Here is a 20,262-nt window from a genome sequence, read left to right on the forward strand (position 1 = left end):
TTAAACCTGAAATTTGATACAAACAGTAACATTAAAAAAACACGTAGACCCTGATATCAGACTTGGAAGTTCACTAATCATCATGAATATATATTTAACTGAACTGAAACAGATCAGATAGACTAAGATATAAAAGTCCTACAGTGCAGTTACAATTTTGACCAGGAGGTCAGTGCAAGCATGGAAGACTACTCATGTGAGCTGAGCAGACATTCAGACAATGAACCCTTATACTGTTCGTGTTCTCAGGGGACAACATGACTGTTTTAAACACTGCAGACTGGTTGCTGAGTTGCAATACCCCCTCTTCCGCAACAAGTATGAGATGCTGGTACACTGCATGCGTTTGAGAGTGTGGATTTGCCCTTCTGGTTTGCTTTCTGTTGCTATTTTTATGTGTGCATCCCTTTTCTGAGTTCAGTACTTAGAAAGTAAAAGGACAAATGAGTGTTCCCTTTGAGTTGCTTACTAGTAACAATTGGCTATATTTTTCTTATCAAATAGTATTCTAACCTTACATTCCTTAGACCAATAGTGTTCTTTTCTTAGATTTCTCATAACTTTGCACAAGTGGGTGCATCTCTTGGTTTTCTAACTACGTATCAGTTTATTAAGTGGTTAAATCAGCACAACAGTCATGCCAATCAGCTGATGAAGCAGATTATGCTCACGTACAAACTCTGTCATCTCTGTTACATCTAGGCTTTCATAATTTAAATTCTTAATATGCAAAAAGATATTTGCTTGGATCTTGCTGTATCTCATATTAAGTTAGAACACATGACCAGGAAATGAACACTCCATTATGTCTGTTATTTATATTTTTACAGTTTTAACTTTGGTATCAATTCCATATTTTATACTTCTTGCCAAAGTTTAATTCTTCTTAATTCTGACTTGGAGTCTTTTTCTTTTAAGCACCAATGCATATTTTAACTTTGTGGCAGTTCTGTTTCCATCTCATCTACTCAGTTCTGCTATTATAGCTTGAAGGCAGTAACAGAAATACACATATAAATGACTGTGCTTACATTCTAATAAAATTGAACCCTGACTTTAAATTTAATATTATTTTCACATGTCACAAATATTATGATTTTGTTCATACTTTAACAAACATTCAAACATTTTTAAACAGTCAAGATGTGAACAAATTTCGTAGCGCTCTGACTGCTCTGTTCTAAAGTAGTGCTAATGTAACACAGGTGACTTTACAATAGTGACTATATACAATGACTATTTAATAGCTGACTTTTAATCTCAGCCTGACACATTTTCCCAAGTGCTAGCATCACCTCAGTGTTCATGTTGAGAGCTGTGCACGCATGCAGGAAGGGCAAGGACTTGTTGGCCAGGAGGCCATGTGTCTGCATCTTAGCACTGCAGTTAGTAGCTCTGTCACCCTGGACCCATCTGAGCTTCCATTCCTTTCTATAAGGGAGGATAATAGCACTTCCCTGGAAGAACTTTTGTCTTAAATTAGATAATGTGTGCAAATTGCTTGACAATAAGTACCAGTATAGTTCCCTTTCTTTAATTAGTATTTCGGCAAAATTAAGCAACAATTTCTTAGAGAAAATGAAAACATGCATTATGATAAATATCACATGTTAGGTATGCTAATAAATTCTTCTGCATTTTGAACATGTAAACTGAACAAGGAAGACAAACTTTAGTAACAAAATATTAGGTGTACTTTGATTATGAATGATATGGGCTGGTGCATTGATATGAAATTCATTAAAATGTGAATTTTAATCACATTTTTATTTGGGTGTTTATAATATAGACTACACATCTGCAGTATAATTTCTTTCATTGAGAGTAAACTTTTTATTTAAATCCTGGGTTTTATTATTGGATCGTATTGTAAAATTATTTAATAAAAAGCAGAAACAAAAACTAGTAACTTCTTCAAGACCACTCCATTAACTTTGGAATTTTCAAAATACTAATTTTAATTATATAGTTTTTTACTAATATGAATAGCTTGATATCATCACCTTAATTCCTACCATGCTATGTTGGTGCCATTTAAATATATTGCATTCTTCCTTAGATAAATATTTTTATTTTATATTTTTTATTGACATAACATTGATTTACAATACTGTATATTATTTGAGATATAGGATCATACCTCTCCAGATGTATGTTGCCATACCACCCTACTTCCAACATACCTATGTTCTTCCACCATAGTTGATTGAATCCCTTCCCACCTTTGCCTTAAATCTAGTCATGTAATTGTATGTGCAGATTTGTGCTGGAACTTGGATTTTTCCTTTCAAATTTTTTCACATGTTTAAATGTAGAAATATTAATAAAAAATTTAAAAATATAAGCATACTTTAGAATATTGGTCAATGGTCAACAATATTTTTCTGTAAAGGAACACATAGTAAACATTTCAGGCTTTGCAAGCCACATGTTCTATGTTGTAACTATTCAACTCTGCCTTTGCTGCACAAAAGTAGCCATAGACAATGCATAAACAAATGAACTTGGCTATATTCAAATAAAGTTTGACCTATGAACACTGAAATTTGAATTTCATAAAATTTTTACATGCCACAAAATATTTTTCTTCTTTTGATGTTTTCACCTTTTTAAAATGTAAAAGCCATTCATAGCTTACAAGTTCTATAGAAACAGGCCATAAACCAAGTTTGGCATGTAGGATGACGTATCCAAGTATATAAAAAAAAGCATGCCAATCATATGAAGAGTCACTTCCACAGATAAGTAAGTTTCTAATTTGCTGACTAATGTCAAGATTTGTGATTAGCTATATTTTATATTCAGAAATATATCAGTTGGGATATAGTATAAAGAATTAATTTTCATATTCTCAATTAAAATGTATCAAGTTCCTATTACAAGCCAAACTTTGTGCTAAAAAATGGAAACCCAGTGACCTGTAGATCACCACACTGGCCATCAAGGGGCCAAAGCCTAGTAGAAGGAAATGGACAAGAAAATGAGTACATAATGTATTCAAGGTGGATGCAGAACAGAGGGAGGGAATATTTGATTCTACATGGAGATTAAGAAAATGCGTCAAAGAAAATGTTTGGGGGACCAAGATCAGACATCCTGATCAGTTAGTTAATGGTGTGTTCTATATTTAAAATCTGTATACCATAGAGAAGAATCTTCCAGAATTTTTAGTAAATAGATTGACTCGCATGTGATGGACTTGTTTCTGAGTGTTGTGTATTTCTGCAGTAGAACCACCTACTAGTGCAGCTCTACTCTTCAGATTTTCTTTTTGGAATGGAAGCTGTAAGTTGCTTTATCAAGTTATTTTACACAATTAAATGTTTTATCAACATTTATGAGTATAAGACACTTATTTTTTCCAGTGACTGTATTTAGACAAACGTAAATCACCTACCAATTATTAAAACCAATAGGTAATACTTCTTATTCCTTTGCAGTGTTATAAATGGTATCATTCCTGAACTAACTTCTCCTAAATTCTTTGTTGAACCTAAGCTGTCAGAAGTCACTGTGGTTTTGTGTTTCAGAAAGAAGTGTATTTGGAATTAGATTTGTTTGTATAGTCTTTTAAGTTGACACTTGTTTAAACACAAAATTTCTGACTATTTAAACTATTTAAATCATCTTCTCTTTAAGCATTAAGTCTGATATTGTAACAAATGCACATGATTGAGTTATGATAATTAGGACTTTCACCACATGTACATTAATGTTGTGCTTGAGTTCTAAGTTAACCTCAGTTGACAAGATTAAATTGCTTAGAAAATACGTATATAAAGATAAAGATGAAGGTTGCTATGTGAAGAGAAGAAATCCCTGATTTAATGGATATAGTTAATACCTGATAGTATCATGAACTGTCTTGATTTAATCTGCATATATTATTTTTGAGGTAAAAATAAATTCTAATCACATTAATATAACCAATATAATAAAATTGCTTTTTAAAAACTTTTACATTATGGGAAACATCAAAACTATAAATGGATAACTAGTGAGCAGGACAGCAAAAATAATTCTTTGACTATGAAAAATGTACTGGTTACTAGGGAATGGAGAATGGGAAAGAGCAAAAGGATGGGTGATCGGGCACTGGGCCTAAAACTTTGGTGGAGGGTGAATGAAACATGTGCATATGAAGATGTGAAGTTGTACCCCAAAATTATATTGTTATGTAAATGATGGGCAAATCGATAAAATTGGGAAGGGAGATATATTATATAGTAAATGAAAAAATATACTGTTGGGCAAGGAGCCTGACAATACAAATTTTTTTTGAAGTAATGATTGTATTATAGTGTGATATAGATATTTTTTTTTAATTCCACTTTTAGGGAAATGAAAACTGAGTCTCTCATTTTGTGCATATAAAAGAAAAAACCACACCACCATTTAACCTAAGATACTAAAAAATTATTGCTTTTAAAATCAAAACACTTATTTTCTAAGTTTTAATTTTGTTGAAAAACTGGCCTTTATCCTATAGAAGTTTATTCCTTCCATTTTATAGTATGTAATAATTTTGGATCATACTCTGAAATAACTAAAAGCTCTGTTTATTCTCTATATTAATTCAAGAAAAATTAAATGTAGGAAAAAATATATTTGAACATAATAATGAATTTATACTGATAATTATATGGAAAGGAGTTTTTACAAGTTCTAGAAAATAGTAAAATGCATAAAATTAGATTTTTTTTTCCATTGGTGAATATATTTCCAATAGCATTTCCTTATTTAAATGCATTTACTTAATTTAAAAAAAATTCCTGTCACTTAAGGTTAGATAGATAGATAGATAGATAGATAGATAGATAGATAGATAGATAGATAATTTAAATTGCAGAAACAAAAGCAAGGCAAAAGAAAATAATGTCCATTTCACTTCTCTTGAGTTTTCTGTCCCTGAAAAAAATTATTGCTCATTGTTATTTTCTTTCTTTATACAATCAAACCAAAATAATATTACATCCTACTTGGAGCTCAAAAGATGTTTATTGATGTTCACCTAAATTGAAAATAACTTATTTTTCTGTAGCAGCATAATTAATTTTCCCCCTCTTCCCTATTCTCTACTTGCATATGAAAACTAAATTTATGTTAATGTACGCTGTTTATCCAAATGTCAGCTTCTGTCTGTTGAATTATCACTTTGAAATTCATGCATCTTAGTACACTGAATTCGACTTGATATTTATGTTTTTCTTCATATTCTTGCTGAAATGCTTTTTTTTCCCAGTAAAATGAATCTTCTTTTGTCTTTTGACTACATGCAGATCTATACAATTTTATGAGAAGATGTTTCCTGTATAGTCTTGTAGCCACAAACTGTCTCTCCCGTTTCTTCCTGAAACTTTCAAATTGAGGAGATCACAATCTATACCAATACTAACTACAGTTTTAATATAAAGTCTTAAAATTGGGATCCAAAGTAGCAAAACTAATCTTAGAGCCTGACTTCTAGGTCAGTTTTGTTAAACAGAACTCACATTCTATTTATTTCACCCCAGTTCACAAGTGAAATATATATCACCAGAAAGATTAGTAAATGCATTTTACAATGATAGCTTGTAGAGTAGACATGAATAAAGAAGATTTGCCCATTACTAGCATTTGGAAGTTCTGAGAATCTGACTATCATCTCAGGTTTGCCGGTCTGGGGTGACACTTTTTGTCATAAATGTCAGAAGTCAAGTGTAGACATTGCATCATAGAGAGCAGCCTTTGCCCTCTTTCAGACCATGCTCTGGCTCATCTCTAGACAGCTGAGATTCTTGATGAGCTGGTGCTGCTGGTGTGGCAGTATGGCCTAGAATTTGGATTCTAAAAATTTGCCACCTGGTCACAGATCTCAGCTCTTACTAGGATATGTGACTGCAGGCAAGTTATTGAACTTCTTTGGCTCTTATTTCCTCATTTGAAAAATGAAGATAATATTTTCTACTTTATATGATTGATTATCGTTAAGCATAAAATGAGCTTATATTTCTAAAACTCAGCAACGGCGCCTGGAATGTATTAAGTACTTCTTCAGTGTGTGTTTTTATTACTGTATCTGCTTCCCAACTTGCTGCTTCTTGTTGTTTTCCAAAATATTTCATGAGGAAAAAATAGGAAACATTCTGCAGTAACCTATTCACATATTTTGAAGGTTCCAGAATTAAATTACTATTCTGTCTAGAAGTTAGTTTTTATTTTTAATAAAGTATTTTTAATTATTCTTAAAAAAAAAAAGAACCTGGGAAGGTTAAGACATTAGTTCCCTGACACCTCAGAGCAGATGAGATCGAATCCCAACTTTTCTTTTTATAAGATTTATTGGTGCATACAAGAAGTGGGGTACAGGCCAGAGGCATGGGGTCAGGGTGAGAGAACTCACCAGAGACAGAGTGGAGAACTGAACAGGCAGACTAACTTAAATACACTGGTGAGGGGAGCAGCGGGTGAGACAGGAGAGGTCTACCGTGCCATGTGGGTAGCTCCCTGGCTGGGGTTCGAATTTGTGCTGCAGTGGCTGAGAATAGCTTCATAGTGCTGAGAGTTAACCACTTGCACCACCAGGGAGGCCCCCTATTTTAATTATTCTGACTAAAGATAACTTCATTCTTACTCTCTGAGCTGCTGTGAAGCATCCTGTTGTGAACATCAGCTATTTCCATTCTTGAAGGCTGTGGAGGAGATCAGAATATTAGAGTTAAAACTCTTAGTTCAGCTCTTAGTTCTGTCATCTACAGTTGAACTTCAACAAGCTCCCCAGCCCACCTGAACTTCCGTTTCCTCACCTATAAAAAGGATATAATGGTTTGTACTAATTGGGGTTGTTTGAAGGTTTAGCTAAATGTATATAGTATAGTGCATCATAAATACAGTGAGTGGTCAGCTAGGACCATAATACTACTGAAAAGTGGCTGCTGATTCATTATTGGTCAATGCCCAAAGAATTAGACACTACTCTTTAGATTATTTGGAAATTATTATCTCTTTTAGAAATTACTTTAAGCTTAAATTTCCTTTTTGTAGGCTAAGTAATTCAAGTTTTTTTGCTTCCTCTTTCCAATCTTTACAGTCTTCCTCTGAATCTTCAAGACATTATTAAATCACTGATACTAAATGAACCCCAGAGCTCACTAAGGAGGGTCCAGTCAATTCTGTTCATGTGGAAAGAGCATAATCATTACCGCATGTTTCTCCACCAATTAATTGCTTTTCTAATAGAGTAATGTTGCTGACTTCTTTGGTTGATGACCACAGTATTCGTTTTTGCCATATTTGTTCGTGAATGACTAGTTTTCAGCTTTCTTCTCTATATTTTTCTGCTTGCTTCTAAGTTATTTCACTGCATTGTTTCATTTATGTCCAGGAAAAGTAAGAGGTGTTAAGTAGAAAATGATTGCTTATCCCCTTGCTGCTATGATATATGTAGCAGAACTTTGCCCACAAAAAGAAAATATGGTGTGACAAAATGGGTAGAGGCATTTTCACTGACACCCCCCCACTGCATGTAATAATGACAGTAATTTGTCCCAGACTACATCATTGCCAAGTGAGGATTTCCCCCCAAAATATGGCCCTTCACCGTAGAAATAACATATTAAAGAGCTTTTAAAGCATATACTTACTGCCATAGAAATGTTCTTTTACTCTATGCTTAGCTCTATGATGCTTTAAAAATTGATATGCTATTAAAATACAAACCCAACACCTTATGGTTCTTACTTATTTTTCAAGCAGATAATTTATGTAGTGCCTCATTATTCACACATCACCTAAATAAGCCCATGATTTCTGTCTTTGCACATGCCTCTGCTGTATGGAGGATAAGCTAGGACTCTGTCTTATACAGTCATTTTTTTAAAATGTCTTCTGGGGAAGAACAAATATAAGCTGGTAAATGTCTTTGTTATGATTTAGATTAAATGTGTTAAAGACTGATGATTTCTTTTTCCTGTCCCTTTAACTATACTATCAGAGTGTTCTTAGGTGAGCTAAAAATGCAAATATGTGTTTTGCTGTTTCTTGCAAGAAGGTTGACTGTCTCTAAAAGCCAGGTTCAAGAGAACTAGCTTAGCCAGAGGATTTTTAGATTAAATCCTCTATGAATGCATGTCCACTTAGAAGATAAAGTAACAAAACTCTCCCCATCAACTTCTCAATTTTTCTACTGCATGCCCAGCCCACAGTAGCTAGAAAAAACACTAGTAGAACAGTTGGCATCTTTGATATAATTTAGAAATAAAACTCACATGTACTTATTCTTCTACATAGTGTCTCTCCTTGCAGTCAAAACAGAGCCTTTGAACAGCAGTGAAACCACAACCACGACTGGAGATGGAGCGCTTGACACATTTACTGGGTCAGGTAAAGCCGTAAGCTCGTGTGTTGTCGCATACACATTGGGGGCCACAAATCCCACTCGTGGACCAGCACCCTAAATTCCGAAGCTGTTAGCCTTTGGATTTTTAAAATAAATCTAGCAATAAATTCATCTTTATTGAGAACCAATTATAAAGCTATGGATTTCTTGAAATGATAGTTGAAATCATTTTGCTGGGTTTTCTTTTGACAGCAAAGGAATCCCCCAGCTTTCTTATTAGAAAAAAGCAGCACTGGCTTCCTTTGTAATTATTTTATACAGTCTTTAATAATTAGGTTGTAATCATTGACTTTGTTCCTTTAACTTGCTCATTTAAATGCCATAAAAAACTGCCTTCTCTCCAACATTGGAGATGTAAAACTATCCATTTGATTCCTTCTAAATAACCTTGTTTCCTCTCTGGGTTAAAAAAAATCCTCCTGTGTAAGCAGCTGAGTGACAAGTATGAAAGGTTAATGGGCTGCAGGAGAGCACATACTGGTTGCATTAGGGCCAGCCTGTGAGAGTACTTTCACTCAGATGCTTCAAAGCCAACAATACCATGTCTTTAAACATCAATCCTTTTTAAATATAAATACCTGATAACTCCCAGGTGGGCACAAAGGACATGCATTAAGCTGACTTAAATATTTTTGTTGTTGTTGTTACAGTATTTTGTTTGGTTTGTTTTCTGTTGAAAGGATTTCTGTTTTAAACCTGAGGTGGGATTTGGATAGCAGCAAAATGAACATTAAGCCTAGAAAAGTATTTGTGATAATTAAATCTTGGTACTGTGATTCTACCTAATACGTGTTACATTTATTCATGTTCTTATGCACAGGATTTAATTGGATTTTCTGCATGTAAGAGTTGTTGTATCTTAGGTATTATGACTTTATAGCATACATATATTTGAGTTTTATAGACACAGATGATCCCATTTCATTAGTTCACACAGACTAGAAGCAGTTGCATGTAGCCACATAAACATTAATCCTCCTAAGAGAAAGAAATAATAATTCATACAATTTGTATAGAGATGCACACATTCTAATCAACATCCTTTATTAGCAATTCGCTTGCCTCCCAGAAGATAAATAGGTACCACTTTAGCTCACTTATCATATAACTTCTTACTCACTTACCAGATATCTCTTGTAAACTTTCTGCAAAGTAAATGCATATGAACACAGTCTTTAAGGAAAGGAATGAAACTGAGTAATTGCTGACATATATAGTGTACAAGTTAATTGAAAGTTGAATGACAGAAGTATACAATGTTAGCTCCAGAAAGAATTTCAGAGGTCACTGATCCATTTTGTAAGTAAGAATACTGAGGCAGAGAAATTAAAGGTGGTTAAGGTCATACAGTTCAGATCGCCCAGCTGGCATAAATGAGCACTCAGTGTCCTGATCAGCCCAGGAGTCATTCTCTTTATACCACTGGAAAGTACAAGAAAGGAAAAAGGAATAACAGTGTATGTTATCTGAAATCCATGCGTTGTATCTTTACAAATAATTTCCCAGTTTTCTTTTAAGAATCCTGTAAGCTTGCACTCACTGGTAAAGTAGCCACTAGTCATATGTGACTGTTTAAGTCTAATTTAATTTGGTAAAAGTAAAAAATCTGTATCTAGTCACCCTAGTCACATTTCAAGTATTTGATAGCTTTGCTTGACTTCTTTAATGGTCACTGTATTGAACAACTCAGATTTAAAGCATTTATGAGAGTGTGGCCCAAGTTCTTTGTTACAGTAATGATCTGGTTCTGGGATATGCCATAGCAGCATGGTGAAAAATTTGACAAGTTTTTTTGTTACTATGGGGGAACGTTCTTCTGCACTATAAGCTATTTAGCAGTATCCCTTCCCCAAGATGTCAGTGGCATCTCCCAAAGTAACAACCAAAAATGTCTCCAGACTTTAAAATGTTTCCTGATAGGCAAAATACAAACCCAGCTTTACCATACCCCCACATCCTACCCCATTGAGAACCACTGGTCTACAGTAACTGATCTAAAATAATAATAGTAAACCCTTAAAACTGCTTAACTCCAACCTCAGAGAATCAGATGACATTCATTGAAATTTGTTTTAATTACTTTTTAGGACATTTTGAAGAAAGCAGTTTTGTTTACTTTTGTGTGCAGAAATGATGGAGTACAGTGAGTTGAGTGTTTGGGTAGTGTCTCATGATTACTTAATGACAATGAGGAATAAAATGACAGTCTCCCAAATTGTATGTAATATTCCAAATGTCATAGTAGAAATTAGTGGACTCTGCACAGGAACCCCCTTTGCTTTGATCAGCATAATAACTCACTTTTGCCCAGTCTTCTTCTTTTCAGTGAGCCACAGATTTATGAGTTATAACAAAATGTATAAATTTGAGTTAAGAAGCATAAACTCTCCATGTTTTATCCCTCTTAAGAATATCTAGTTTTGTGAGCCAAAGGTTTTATATTATTTTGTATAAAATGAACATATAAACATTGTTATAAAAATTTAAAGATGAGTCTTTATGTGTTGTGGGTACATTCTTCTAATGATGTCCAGTTCACTCAGTGATATCTAAGTTCATTTAATAGATGCCTCCTATTATATTCAGAATTATCTTTATGTACATGGGTTTCTTTCTGAAATATTTTTGATTTATTTAATAAAAACTGCTATAGTGAAGGTTTCTTTTCATTATTTGGTGTCTTTTTGGAAAAGCCTTGTTTTTCTACACTTGAGAATAAATTAATTAGTATAGTCCACATTTTGAGTATGCCAAAGTAAAGTTTTATAAATTAGAGACAAAAAAGCTATGAAATTAAACCTTACTTAAGTATCTTTATGCTAAAACAGAGTATTCACTACTGTGAATTAATGAATCAGACTGAATTTCCTGTGGAATAACACTGTTGCTATTATATATAATAAGCATTTAGAACTCATGGTACAGTAAAAAAAAAAAAGCCTATTCTTATGAGCTGATTTGAAAATTTTAGACATTTTTTTATTTTTAATAAACAAATAGAAAGTTAATGGTTTATTGATCAATTTATTTAATATTTGTATACTAAATTCACTTAAATTTTGGTTACTGAAAACATTTAGAAGAAAACACCGCTACTCATGTTCAATGACTTTCAAAATTGATTTATAATATTCTTAAAACTAGATTTTCTGCATTATTGCTCTGAAAACGCTAATAGACATTCCATACTCAGAGCTTAGAGACCAAATAACATTTTAAATACATTAAATTCTATATGTTTACTAAGTAATAGATCACAAGGGCACTTAATTGCATTTGGATATAGAACTATATCATGTTTCATAAAATAGTTAGCAACCTAAACCTATTTGTCACTTTTGCAATTCTAAAAGTTTAGCCCCAGAATTATTATGAACAACTTAGAAAGGACATAGTACTTTGAAGTATAACTATGATTGATTAGACTAAACTAATTCCAGTGCTGCATTGTATACTACTTTAATCTTTTTGAAAAGTGAATGAACAGCAGATGGCCTAATAAAGACACTCTGTGTGTTTGCCCAGTATGGATTGGCTCTGAAGGGACTACCTCAACACTTTAGAGTCCATATATTTGCAATACATCTGTCTTAGTCAAGGCAGAGGGTTATAGGAAAGAGAAACTTCCAAACTTTTGGATATATTCCAGTTTGGGTCTACATGTTTGAATGAAATATTAATAAGACCTGACTTTCACCTTTAAGTTCTTCTCAAACAAGTACTATCTCTGATAGTTCAAAATATTTGTAAATAATATGACTGCTTCACTTTACAATGTTGTGTTATCATTGTTGTAGTAGCACCCAGATTTTCTATGTGTATTCCAATTATTACTAGAATATTTTTGGACTCTAAAATATAACTACTCATCTGATTAGTAGGAAGAAAGGAAGTAGAAAAATGGTAGCATTTTAAAATTTGAAAATGAAGAACTTCACATTTTTCTTAGTTTAGAAGTTCACATTTAGTTTAGAACTTAGTTTAGAACTTCACATTTTTCTTAGTTTTTATCATATTCCTGTTATAAATATGGAGGAAGAGCAAGAGATGGGTATCATATTTGGAATTTAAAACTTAAAGCATGTAAATTTAAAAAATTTACTTCTATAGCATGAAAGCTTAATTACTTAGAATCAAAGATATTTAATCATGGCCTGTTAATACAGAAGATCCTGCTAATGATTTGAGTATTTGAAAGAATGATGGAGGGGAATGATTTGTGAGGAGAATATTAATTTCATGCTCTTAGAACAAACTCAAAGCAGTTTAATTAAAAGAAAATGTTTCAGCATCTGCTTCTCTTAGAAAAATGAATTAATGTTCTTTAAAAAAAACTGAATAAATCTTTAGAAACATATCTTTAACATGATGATTTCTTCAAGTTAGTTTTGTATACCCTAGTGAAATATATTTATGAAGCAACATTTTGTGCACTGTTTTTTATGTCTTACAGTAATAACAAGTAGTGGCTACAGCCCCAGATCAGCACATCAATATTCCCCACAACTATATCCTTCCAAGTAAGTGGTCAGTAGATTCTTTAAGATTTGTTAGAATATTTTTCCAGGATTGTATTTGTTAATTTTTATTCATACACTGTAACAACTATAAATTGGGATACATTTATGCATATAAATGAATTATAGATAAATAGCTGATTGATAGATATTTGCATAAATTAGTTGGATAAATAGCCTATGCAATTTAGAAATAGAGACCCACTCACTTTTGTCTGGACAATTCCCTTAATTCTGTAGATTTACATACCCTGAGGAAATCATCAAGCACAAAATAGAATATACTGATTTTTAAATGGAAATGGAAAAATGTTTACTAGTTTAAAGAACATAGGAAAAGATTAAATTATCCAAACATCAACACTTTATAATTTGTTCTATCATTGAAATATTTTGTTGGATTTCAAATTCATTAGCCTTTTTTGGGAGAATATGCTGTATTGATTTTATAACTATTCAACTTATCGAAGAAATTTCAAGTTTAGCTACAATGGGTATATATCAGAATTTGATTGCAATCAGCCAGATGTGTTAAGATTTGGATTCCTGATTCATGTAAATGTTATGTTCTATAGCAACTGGACTATCTGTCTTTAAGTTTAGCCTGGAACTTAGATATCATTTGGAAACATTATGTAAAATACTGCATAGTGAAGAAATGGCATTCCATTTCTTTGCAGTGACCCACCTACCTTTTCCCCTTTGTTTTCCAGTTCTTGGTAGAGAATTCTTGTAGGGTTCTTGATAACTTTTGTACTCATTGAATAGCATTAGGTCATACTTGGTAAATGGAAATAAGCTCTTGAGCATTTTAATTAACTGACTAGGCACCATTTCCCTCATCTACATATTAACTGGAAAACTCTCAGATGTAAAATAGAAGTGTAGACCTGGAGGAGGCTGTAGCTATAATATCTAAATGAAGTTTTCCACTGTACAGATGAGGCGTAGACTTAGGGGGTGTAAATTATTTGTTTAAGGCTATTAGACTGATTTGCAGCAGAGCCTGGACTCCTGACATTCAGACTCTTATCCTTTCCTATACTGTTCAAATTTTATTGTGTATAAAGAAGAGGATTACTTCCTGGCCATTTTAAGGTTTCACTGAATCTAAGCTGTCTGAATTAATATGCAGTCTTTGTTGCCACAGTAATGCTATTTTTCTGATATTTAGGCCCTATCCACACATTCTTTCTACACCAGCAGCTCAAACAATGTCTGCCTATGCAGGCCAGACTCAGTATTCGGGGATGCAGCAGCCAGCTGTCTACACAGCCTACTCACAGACAGGACAACCCTACAGCCTGCCCACTTACGGTATTTCACATCTTTCTTCTCCTTCTTTGGTTATAGGCAGGCAATCCTGCTTGATTAGTAGTTGTCTGTTCTATATAAGTCACAAGTCAGAAGTAAGATCCTTTAACTAATTCAGTGGTTTGTACATGCATTTTCTGAACAGATTTGGGCGTGATGTTGCCAGGCATCAAGACAGAGAGTGGACTTTCACAAACTCAGTCCCCATTACAAAGTGGGTGCCTCAGTTACAGCCCGGGGTTCTCTACCCCACAGCCAGGCCAGACACCTTATTCTTACCAGATGCCAGGTAAGTAGTCACAAGGGAAGCATGTTATTATGAGAAGGAATTCTTTGAATGAGACTGCTTAAGCCTCAGACTAGGGATAGAAGGAATACACAGTAATGAAGAGAGTTTTAAATGTTACCACTGCTCACACAGTTTCACCAGGGAGACAAATAATTAGGAAGAAGTGGATGAAAATAGTTGAGGATACATCAAGAAACATGACCCATACCAAATCTAAACACATCCATTTCAGTTGCATAAAATTGTTAGGAAACTAGGTCCAAGCAAAACCACCTTTAACCAGTCACCATGCCAGTTATGTGTTTGGCATTTAAGTAAGTGACTTCTAAGATTCATGACCTAAACTATCATTTTCATGTCAGTGTCCCTTAAGTACATAATGTAATTTTATTATATTTATAACTAAATTAACACTTTTCTAAATCCTATTTATCTTTGAATGAATGGGGCTTTTTTGTTCATTCCAAAAATATCCTTCCCTGTGGAAACTATATTTTTAAAGGGAATATTTATATAATTTGTACCTCCCAAAATGTACATGATTTTTATTCTATATTTCTGTATGATTATTATTTAATTTTTCATCTTGTTTTTAATTCTTATTGAAATTATCTCTGATTATTATGTAGTAATTGTAGAAAGACTTCTAATGATATAATAAAAACATCATTAGAAATGTGGAACTATATTAACATGTTTGAATCGACTAGTATTGACATTGTAGTGAGTGGTTCAAATGAAATAATTTTACTTATACCTTATTGGCTGAAATAGTAGGGCTCTTTTTACCTGAAATGTAGGTAGAAACATATTTGCTCCTGTGCTGCAGCCACATGAGCCACATAACTTCCATGTGGAAGAGACCAAAGACCCATGTTCATTTATTCCTGAAAATACTTTTATATTAGATATTTCAGACCAGGTCAATTTGTGTTAATTTTAAAATACTATTGCTTTTAAAATGTCAATAAAATAAATGATCAGCTGTCTCAAAAAATATATTATTTTACTCCTTGAAAAGTAGATTCCATGAGAACATAAAGTCTTTTTTTTTTTTAGTTTTATTTATTTATGTATACAAGATCTTGGATACAGGCCAGAGGTGTGGGGGGTGAGAGGATTCACCAGAGACAGAGTAGGGAACAGAACAGGCAGACTGACAGAAATTCACTGTGCCATGTGAGTATCTCCCCGGTTAAGGAATGAACTCGTGCTGCAGAGGCTGTGGATAGCTTCATAGGTTGCATCTTAATCCCTTGTGCCACCAGGGAGGTCCGAGAACATAAAGTCTTAAAAATCTGGAAATTCGTTTGTTCACATGTTTTTTCCCTTACTTAAAAACAAATAAATCTAAATAAATCTCTCACCCTGTAGGAAAATTTTAGAAGGCTATCAAATCTTAGATAATTGCACCTTAGTTCTATCTCTTTTCCTTCTAAGGAAAGGACATAGGAGAATTAAAAGACTGGGAGCTGCAGGCATGGATTTTAAATGGTGCATTTGGTTCCAGAACTTACCCTATTGAAATATTTGACTCAAGATGGCTTTTGTATGTAAATACAACTGATAAGGCCATTTAAAATCTCCAGTAGTCTCTGGAAGTAGTTCCAGTTTGTGTAATATTTTATTCTTTGAGTACCTTTGCCCTTCTAGATACTTATACCCCTTGAAGATTAGCTGCAGTCCTTAAAAAGCACTGTTCCCAGGTCCTCCTGTTCAGCTCAGCAAACAGGCTTTTATTGGGAAGACATTATCTCACGTCACAAGAGAGATAGACTAAGCACACTTTCTTTACAAATCCTCAACTTCAAATTTCACTGTCTGAGCAAAATTAAAAATATATTTCACTTATTGAATTCAACAAAATGTAATGTTTCTATTACTTTATAGAAAATACTTTTTAAAAAAAAGATTTATTTATTTATTTCTACAAGCACTGGGTACAGTCAGAAGTGTGGGAGGGTGAGAGAATTCAACAGAGTCAGAGCGAGGAACAGAACAGGCAGATGGACCGAAATACACTGCTGAGGGGAGCAGCGGGCAGGAGAGGTCTGCGCTCCATATGAGACCCTCGCCGGTGGCCGCGGGGATCGAACAGGCACTGCAGAGGCTGCGGGCAGCTTCGCAGTCCAGCGCTCAACCACTGTGCCACCAGGGGAGGGAGGCCCAGAAAATACTTTTTAAATGCAATTTATTCTTTACTTCTAGGTTCCAGTTTTGCACCATCATCCACTATTTATGCAAATAATTCAGTTTCCAATTCAACAAATTTCAGCAGTTCACAACAGGTATAGTAGCTTTTGCTTTTTAAATTTATCTATACTTTCCATATATATTTCAGATTTTTGAAGAGTAGTTTCAGGTTGCCATTATATCTTTGACTAAGAACTGAAGACTCAACAATAATGTCATTGTTTCTGTTCTCTTGTGTGTAAGATGCCAGATATATTCTCCTGAAGATAAAATCCTCCTGAAGAAAATAGACATGAAAATGTTATGGACAGAGGATAAGAGATTATGAATGTATCAAATAATAATAGAAATATACACTAGACAGAGTGGTAGCCTCAGAGAGAGTGAGTCCTCTTGTACTGGGAGGAGTCAAAATGATTCATAAAGGAAAGGAAAATTTATTGACCAAGACAGATTTGTAACATAAAGTGGATCCAGTACTATCTCAATATTTAAATGTAATATAAAATATAATTTGTCTTTTGGACCATGGTTTGAATACAAATTTATTATGTTAACAAATTCTTCCTGAATGTCTATTATCTGTTAGGAATTGGTCTGCATGCTGAGGACCCAGGGGTGTATGGGGACTGATCTCTGTCTCATGGTGTTTATTGCATCTGAGAGAAGCAGACCAACACCACATAAGTAAATATAGAATTAGAAAATCCTGAGGGGAGAGATTGGGATCCTGTTAAAAATTTTACTAGAAGTCTAATTTTGAATAGGGTAGATGTCATTGAAGACCTCACTATGGAAATCAACAAGTCTTTTAAGTGTTGGGTAAAGAATAACGTCAAGAGTATTTCAGGCATACCAAATCCCTTGAGGGATGAAAAACTTGGGTGTCAGTGAACTAAAAAAAACCGAGTTCCATTTGTATATAAGGGGCAGGTAGGGAAACATGTTCGTGGAGATAGGAAGTAACCTGCCTATGAAGGGCCTTATGGTTTATAATTAGGAATTTCATTTCTGTTACAAACCCAATGGAAAGCTATTTAATGGCTTTTGAGCAAGAAAATATATCATATAATTTATGTTTTGAAAAGGTTACTTTGACTTCAGGGGATTTATAAAAAAGCCAAAGTTGGTAATAAGGAGACAAATTACAAAATCTGTCCATTGGCTGAAATAAGAAGTGAAGGTTACTTGGACAAGGGTGACAGTTGTGGAAATGAAAAGGAGATATTGAAATGTTTGGATTTAAAAAGACTTTCTATTCACCAGAAGCTAGTACTATGATCCTTTCCAATAAGTAACTTCATCTAAGGACATTAGGCAGTCCAATGGAGAGTTTCCTCACATACATGCTGGGTTCAGTTCCAGCTCTGAAACTTGCTATCTGTGTGACCTTAGGTAAGTTACCTAACCACTCTATGCCATCAACTGCTTCAGTGTAAAATGGGAATAATAATAATACTGCATAGGTTGTTATGGCAACTAAATTAATAAATCTGAGGCCTTGAAAACAGTGTCTGACACCATGTGAACACTATGTTAATGTTTATTGTTTAAAGTTGGTAGGAACTTCTGTTCAAATATTGCTAGGAGTTTATTTCTTGGTTCACAGGTGGTCATGGGGAACATCAGATCTTGAAATCAAAAAATAGAATTTTTGTTTTCTGCCATATTATGTAATCCTTTCTGATAATATACATATTTGCTTAAATACATATTTACTTATCTAGGAAATTTTCTTTTTTTTTGGAAACCACGTCAAATGTGGATCTTTTCCCCCTTTCTCATGCATTTAAGTCTCTTACTCTCCTTAATCCTGATGATCTGTGATTTGTCATCGCTGATAATTTTGGCTAAATCATGTTAGATATCTTGAACACCATAATAAGTCCTTGTTTGAAGGGCTATTTAGGTCAATTTAAGGTTCTTAATTTTTTTAATAAATAACAAGTCAGAGGAATTGATCTAATGTTTTCTTTTCTCTGTAATAAATGAAGCAAACTAATATTTGAAAAGCCACCAAGGACTTAAATCAAGACCTCTGGTGGTATATAAGAAACTGGGTGGGAAAAATCTTTTATTCATCTTCTTTTATTTATTCTATCTTTTGCCAAGAAAACAAAATTATCAAGATTTGCCTCGAAAGGAAACAGAAATCACAATCATGCATGGACGCAGGAGGGCTAGAAGTTGTATAACTGATGATGTGAACCTTAACTCATTCTGTCTCCTTTTGTCTTAAATTCATAAGGCCTAATGATGTAAATCCTTGAGTAAATCATTATTAGAGTGAAGCATATCCAACGTGTAGACAGATTAAAATTTGTGTACCTGCTTCACAAAACCAGCAGGGTAGTTAGTTCATTATTACCTGGGCCATGTAGAAGATGGCCACAAAATATCCTTTACTCATTAAGATCACCTGAAAGCTGTGGACTCCAAAACAAATGGAGCCAAATACTAACATTTCCATTGCCACAGTGAATACTTTTCTTTGGATCATAACGGATGGTAATTTCTCTTTCAAACACATCTCAATTACTGTTCTAGGATTATCCATCCTATACAGCCTTTGGCCAAAACCAGTATGCACAGTATTACTCAGCATCAACTTATGGAGCATATATGACATCAAATAACACAGCTGATGGCACATCTTCCTCGACATCAACCTATCAGCTGCAGGAGTCTCTCCCAGCACTGACTAGCCAACCAGGTACAGATCTTCATCCAGGTGAAATATTTTTTATCTGTTTTGCTGTCTAATAATCTGGAGAAAATGACATCTTAAAACTAAGACAAAAAGCTCCTGGATAATTATGATGATGTTTAATATGCGTTAGCACTCCTGCATAATTGTGACTCTTCTTTTGGCATTTCAGAAAACCCTTCTCTTATATGTGGGACAGTTATATTTTAATCTCTCAAAATGTCAGTGAACATATAAATATATATTATGAAAAGGTCAATGAAACTTTGGCCAAGCTAATTATGTTTTCAAGATCCTGACAATATAGAAAAGTTGTGATATTATCTTCTTTGGGTATAATTGATAATATTTCCTTTGAGCCCACATTCCCTTTGAATTTCTGGTTCTTGTCCCCTTAAGGCTTCCTGCTTAGGTTTTCCATCTAGCCTCGGCCTCTCTGAGCAGCTGTTTCCTATGCAGCACCAGTCACGCGATATTTAAGCAAGCATTCCTTCTCAGGCCCCTTAACTTTTGTGTCCTAGACACCTTTCTCCCCTGACCTCATCCCAGCCTTTCATTAATGGTCTTTCCTTAATTTAAAGAAGAGCAGCTTTTGAATCCTTGCTTAACAAGTACAGGAGACACTTTAGATAGAGGATATTTGACATCTTTATCACATTGTGATAGGTTCTTCTCATTGGTGAATGCATGAGGAAAATAAGATAGGATAACTGTATTCAAAAACAATACCACAGAAGTGATTTATCATAAAGGTATCAGAGACTGAACAATAGAGAGGAATAGCAGAGTAGTTTTGAATTTGCTAGAATATAACTACTATGAATAAAAATCATTTGTATACTCAAATATGCTAAATGTTGACTAC

The 20,262-nt window shown here is 33.9% G+C and overlaps 1 protein-coding gene across 13 annotated transcripts in view; it reads left to right on the forward strand.

Annotated features, from left to right (window-relative positions):
* EYA4 (EYA transcriptional coactivator and phosphatase 4) overlaps nt 1-20,262 on the forward strand; it is a 241,808-nt gene that overhangs the window by 181,669 nt on the left and 39,877 nt on the right. For 8 of the 13 annotated variants that reach the window (XM_037520421.2, XM_054697847.1, XM_054697848.1 and 5 more), the window contains 6 exons: nt 8,269-8,361; nt 12,831-12,897; nt 14,069-14,211; nt 14,354-14,497; nt 16,706-16,785; nt 19,238-19,421. In XM_037520421.2, coding sequence (XP_037376318.2) covers nt 8,269-8,361; nt 12,831-12,897; nt 14,069-14,211; nt 14,354-14,497; nt 16,706-16,785; nt 19,238-19,421 — 711 coding nt within the window. The remainder of the gene's footprint in view (nt 1-8,268; nt 8,362-12,830; nt 12,898-14,068; nt 14,212-14,353; nt 14,498-16,705; nt 16,786-19,237; nt 19,422-20,262) is intronic. The other 5 variants (XM_054697853.1, XM_054697854.1, XM_054697851.1 and 2 more) reach the window with 4 other exon arrangements.

The sequence above is a fragment of the Talpa occidentalis genome, unplaced genomic scaffold (assembly GCF_014898055.3).
Source record: "Talpa occidentalis isolate TD23 unplaced genomic scaffold, MPIMG_talOcc4v2.1 talOcc4.2, whole genome shotgun sequence".
Lineage (NCBI taxonomy): Eukaryota > Metazoa > Chordata > Mammalia > Eulipotyphla > Talpidae > Talpa > Talpa occidentalis.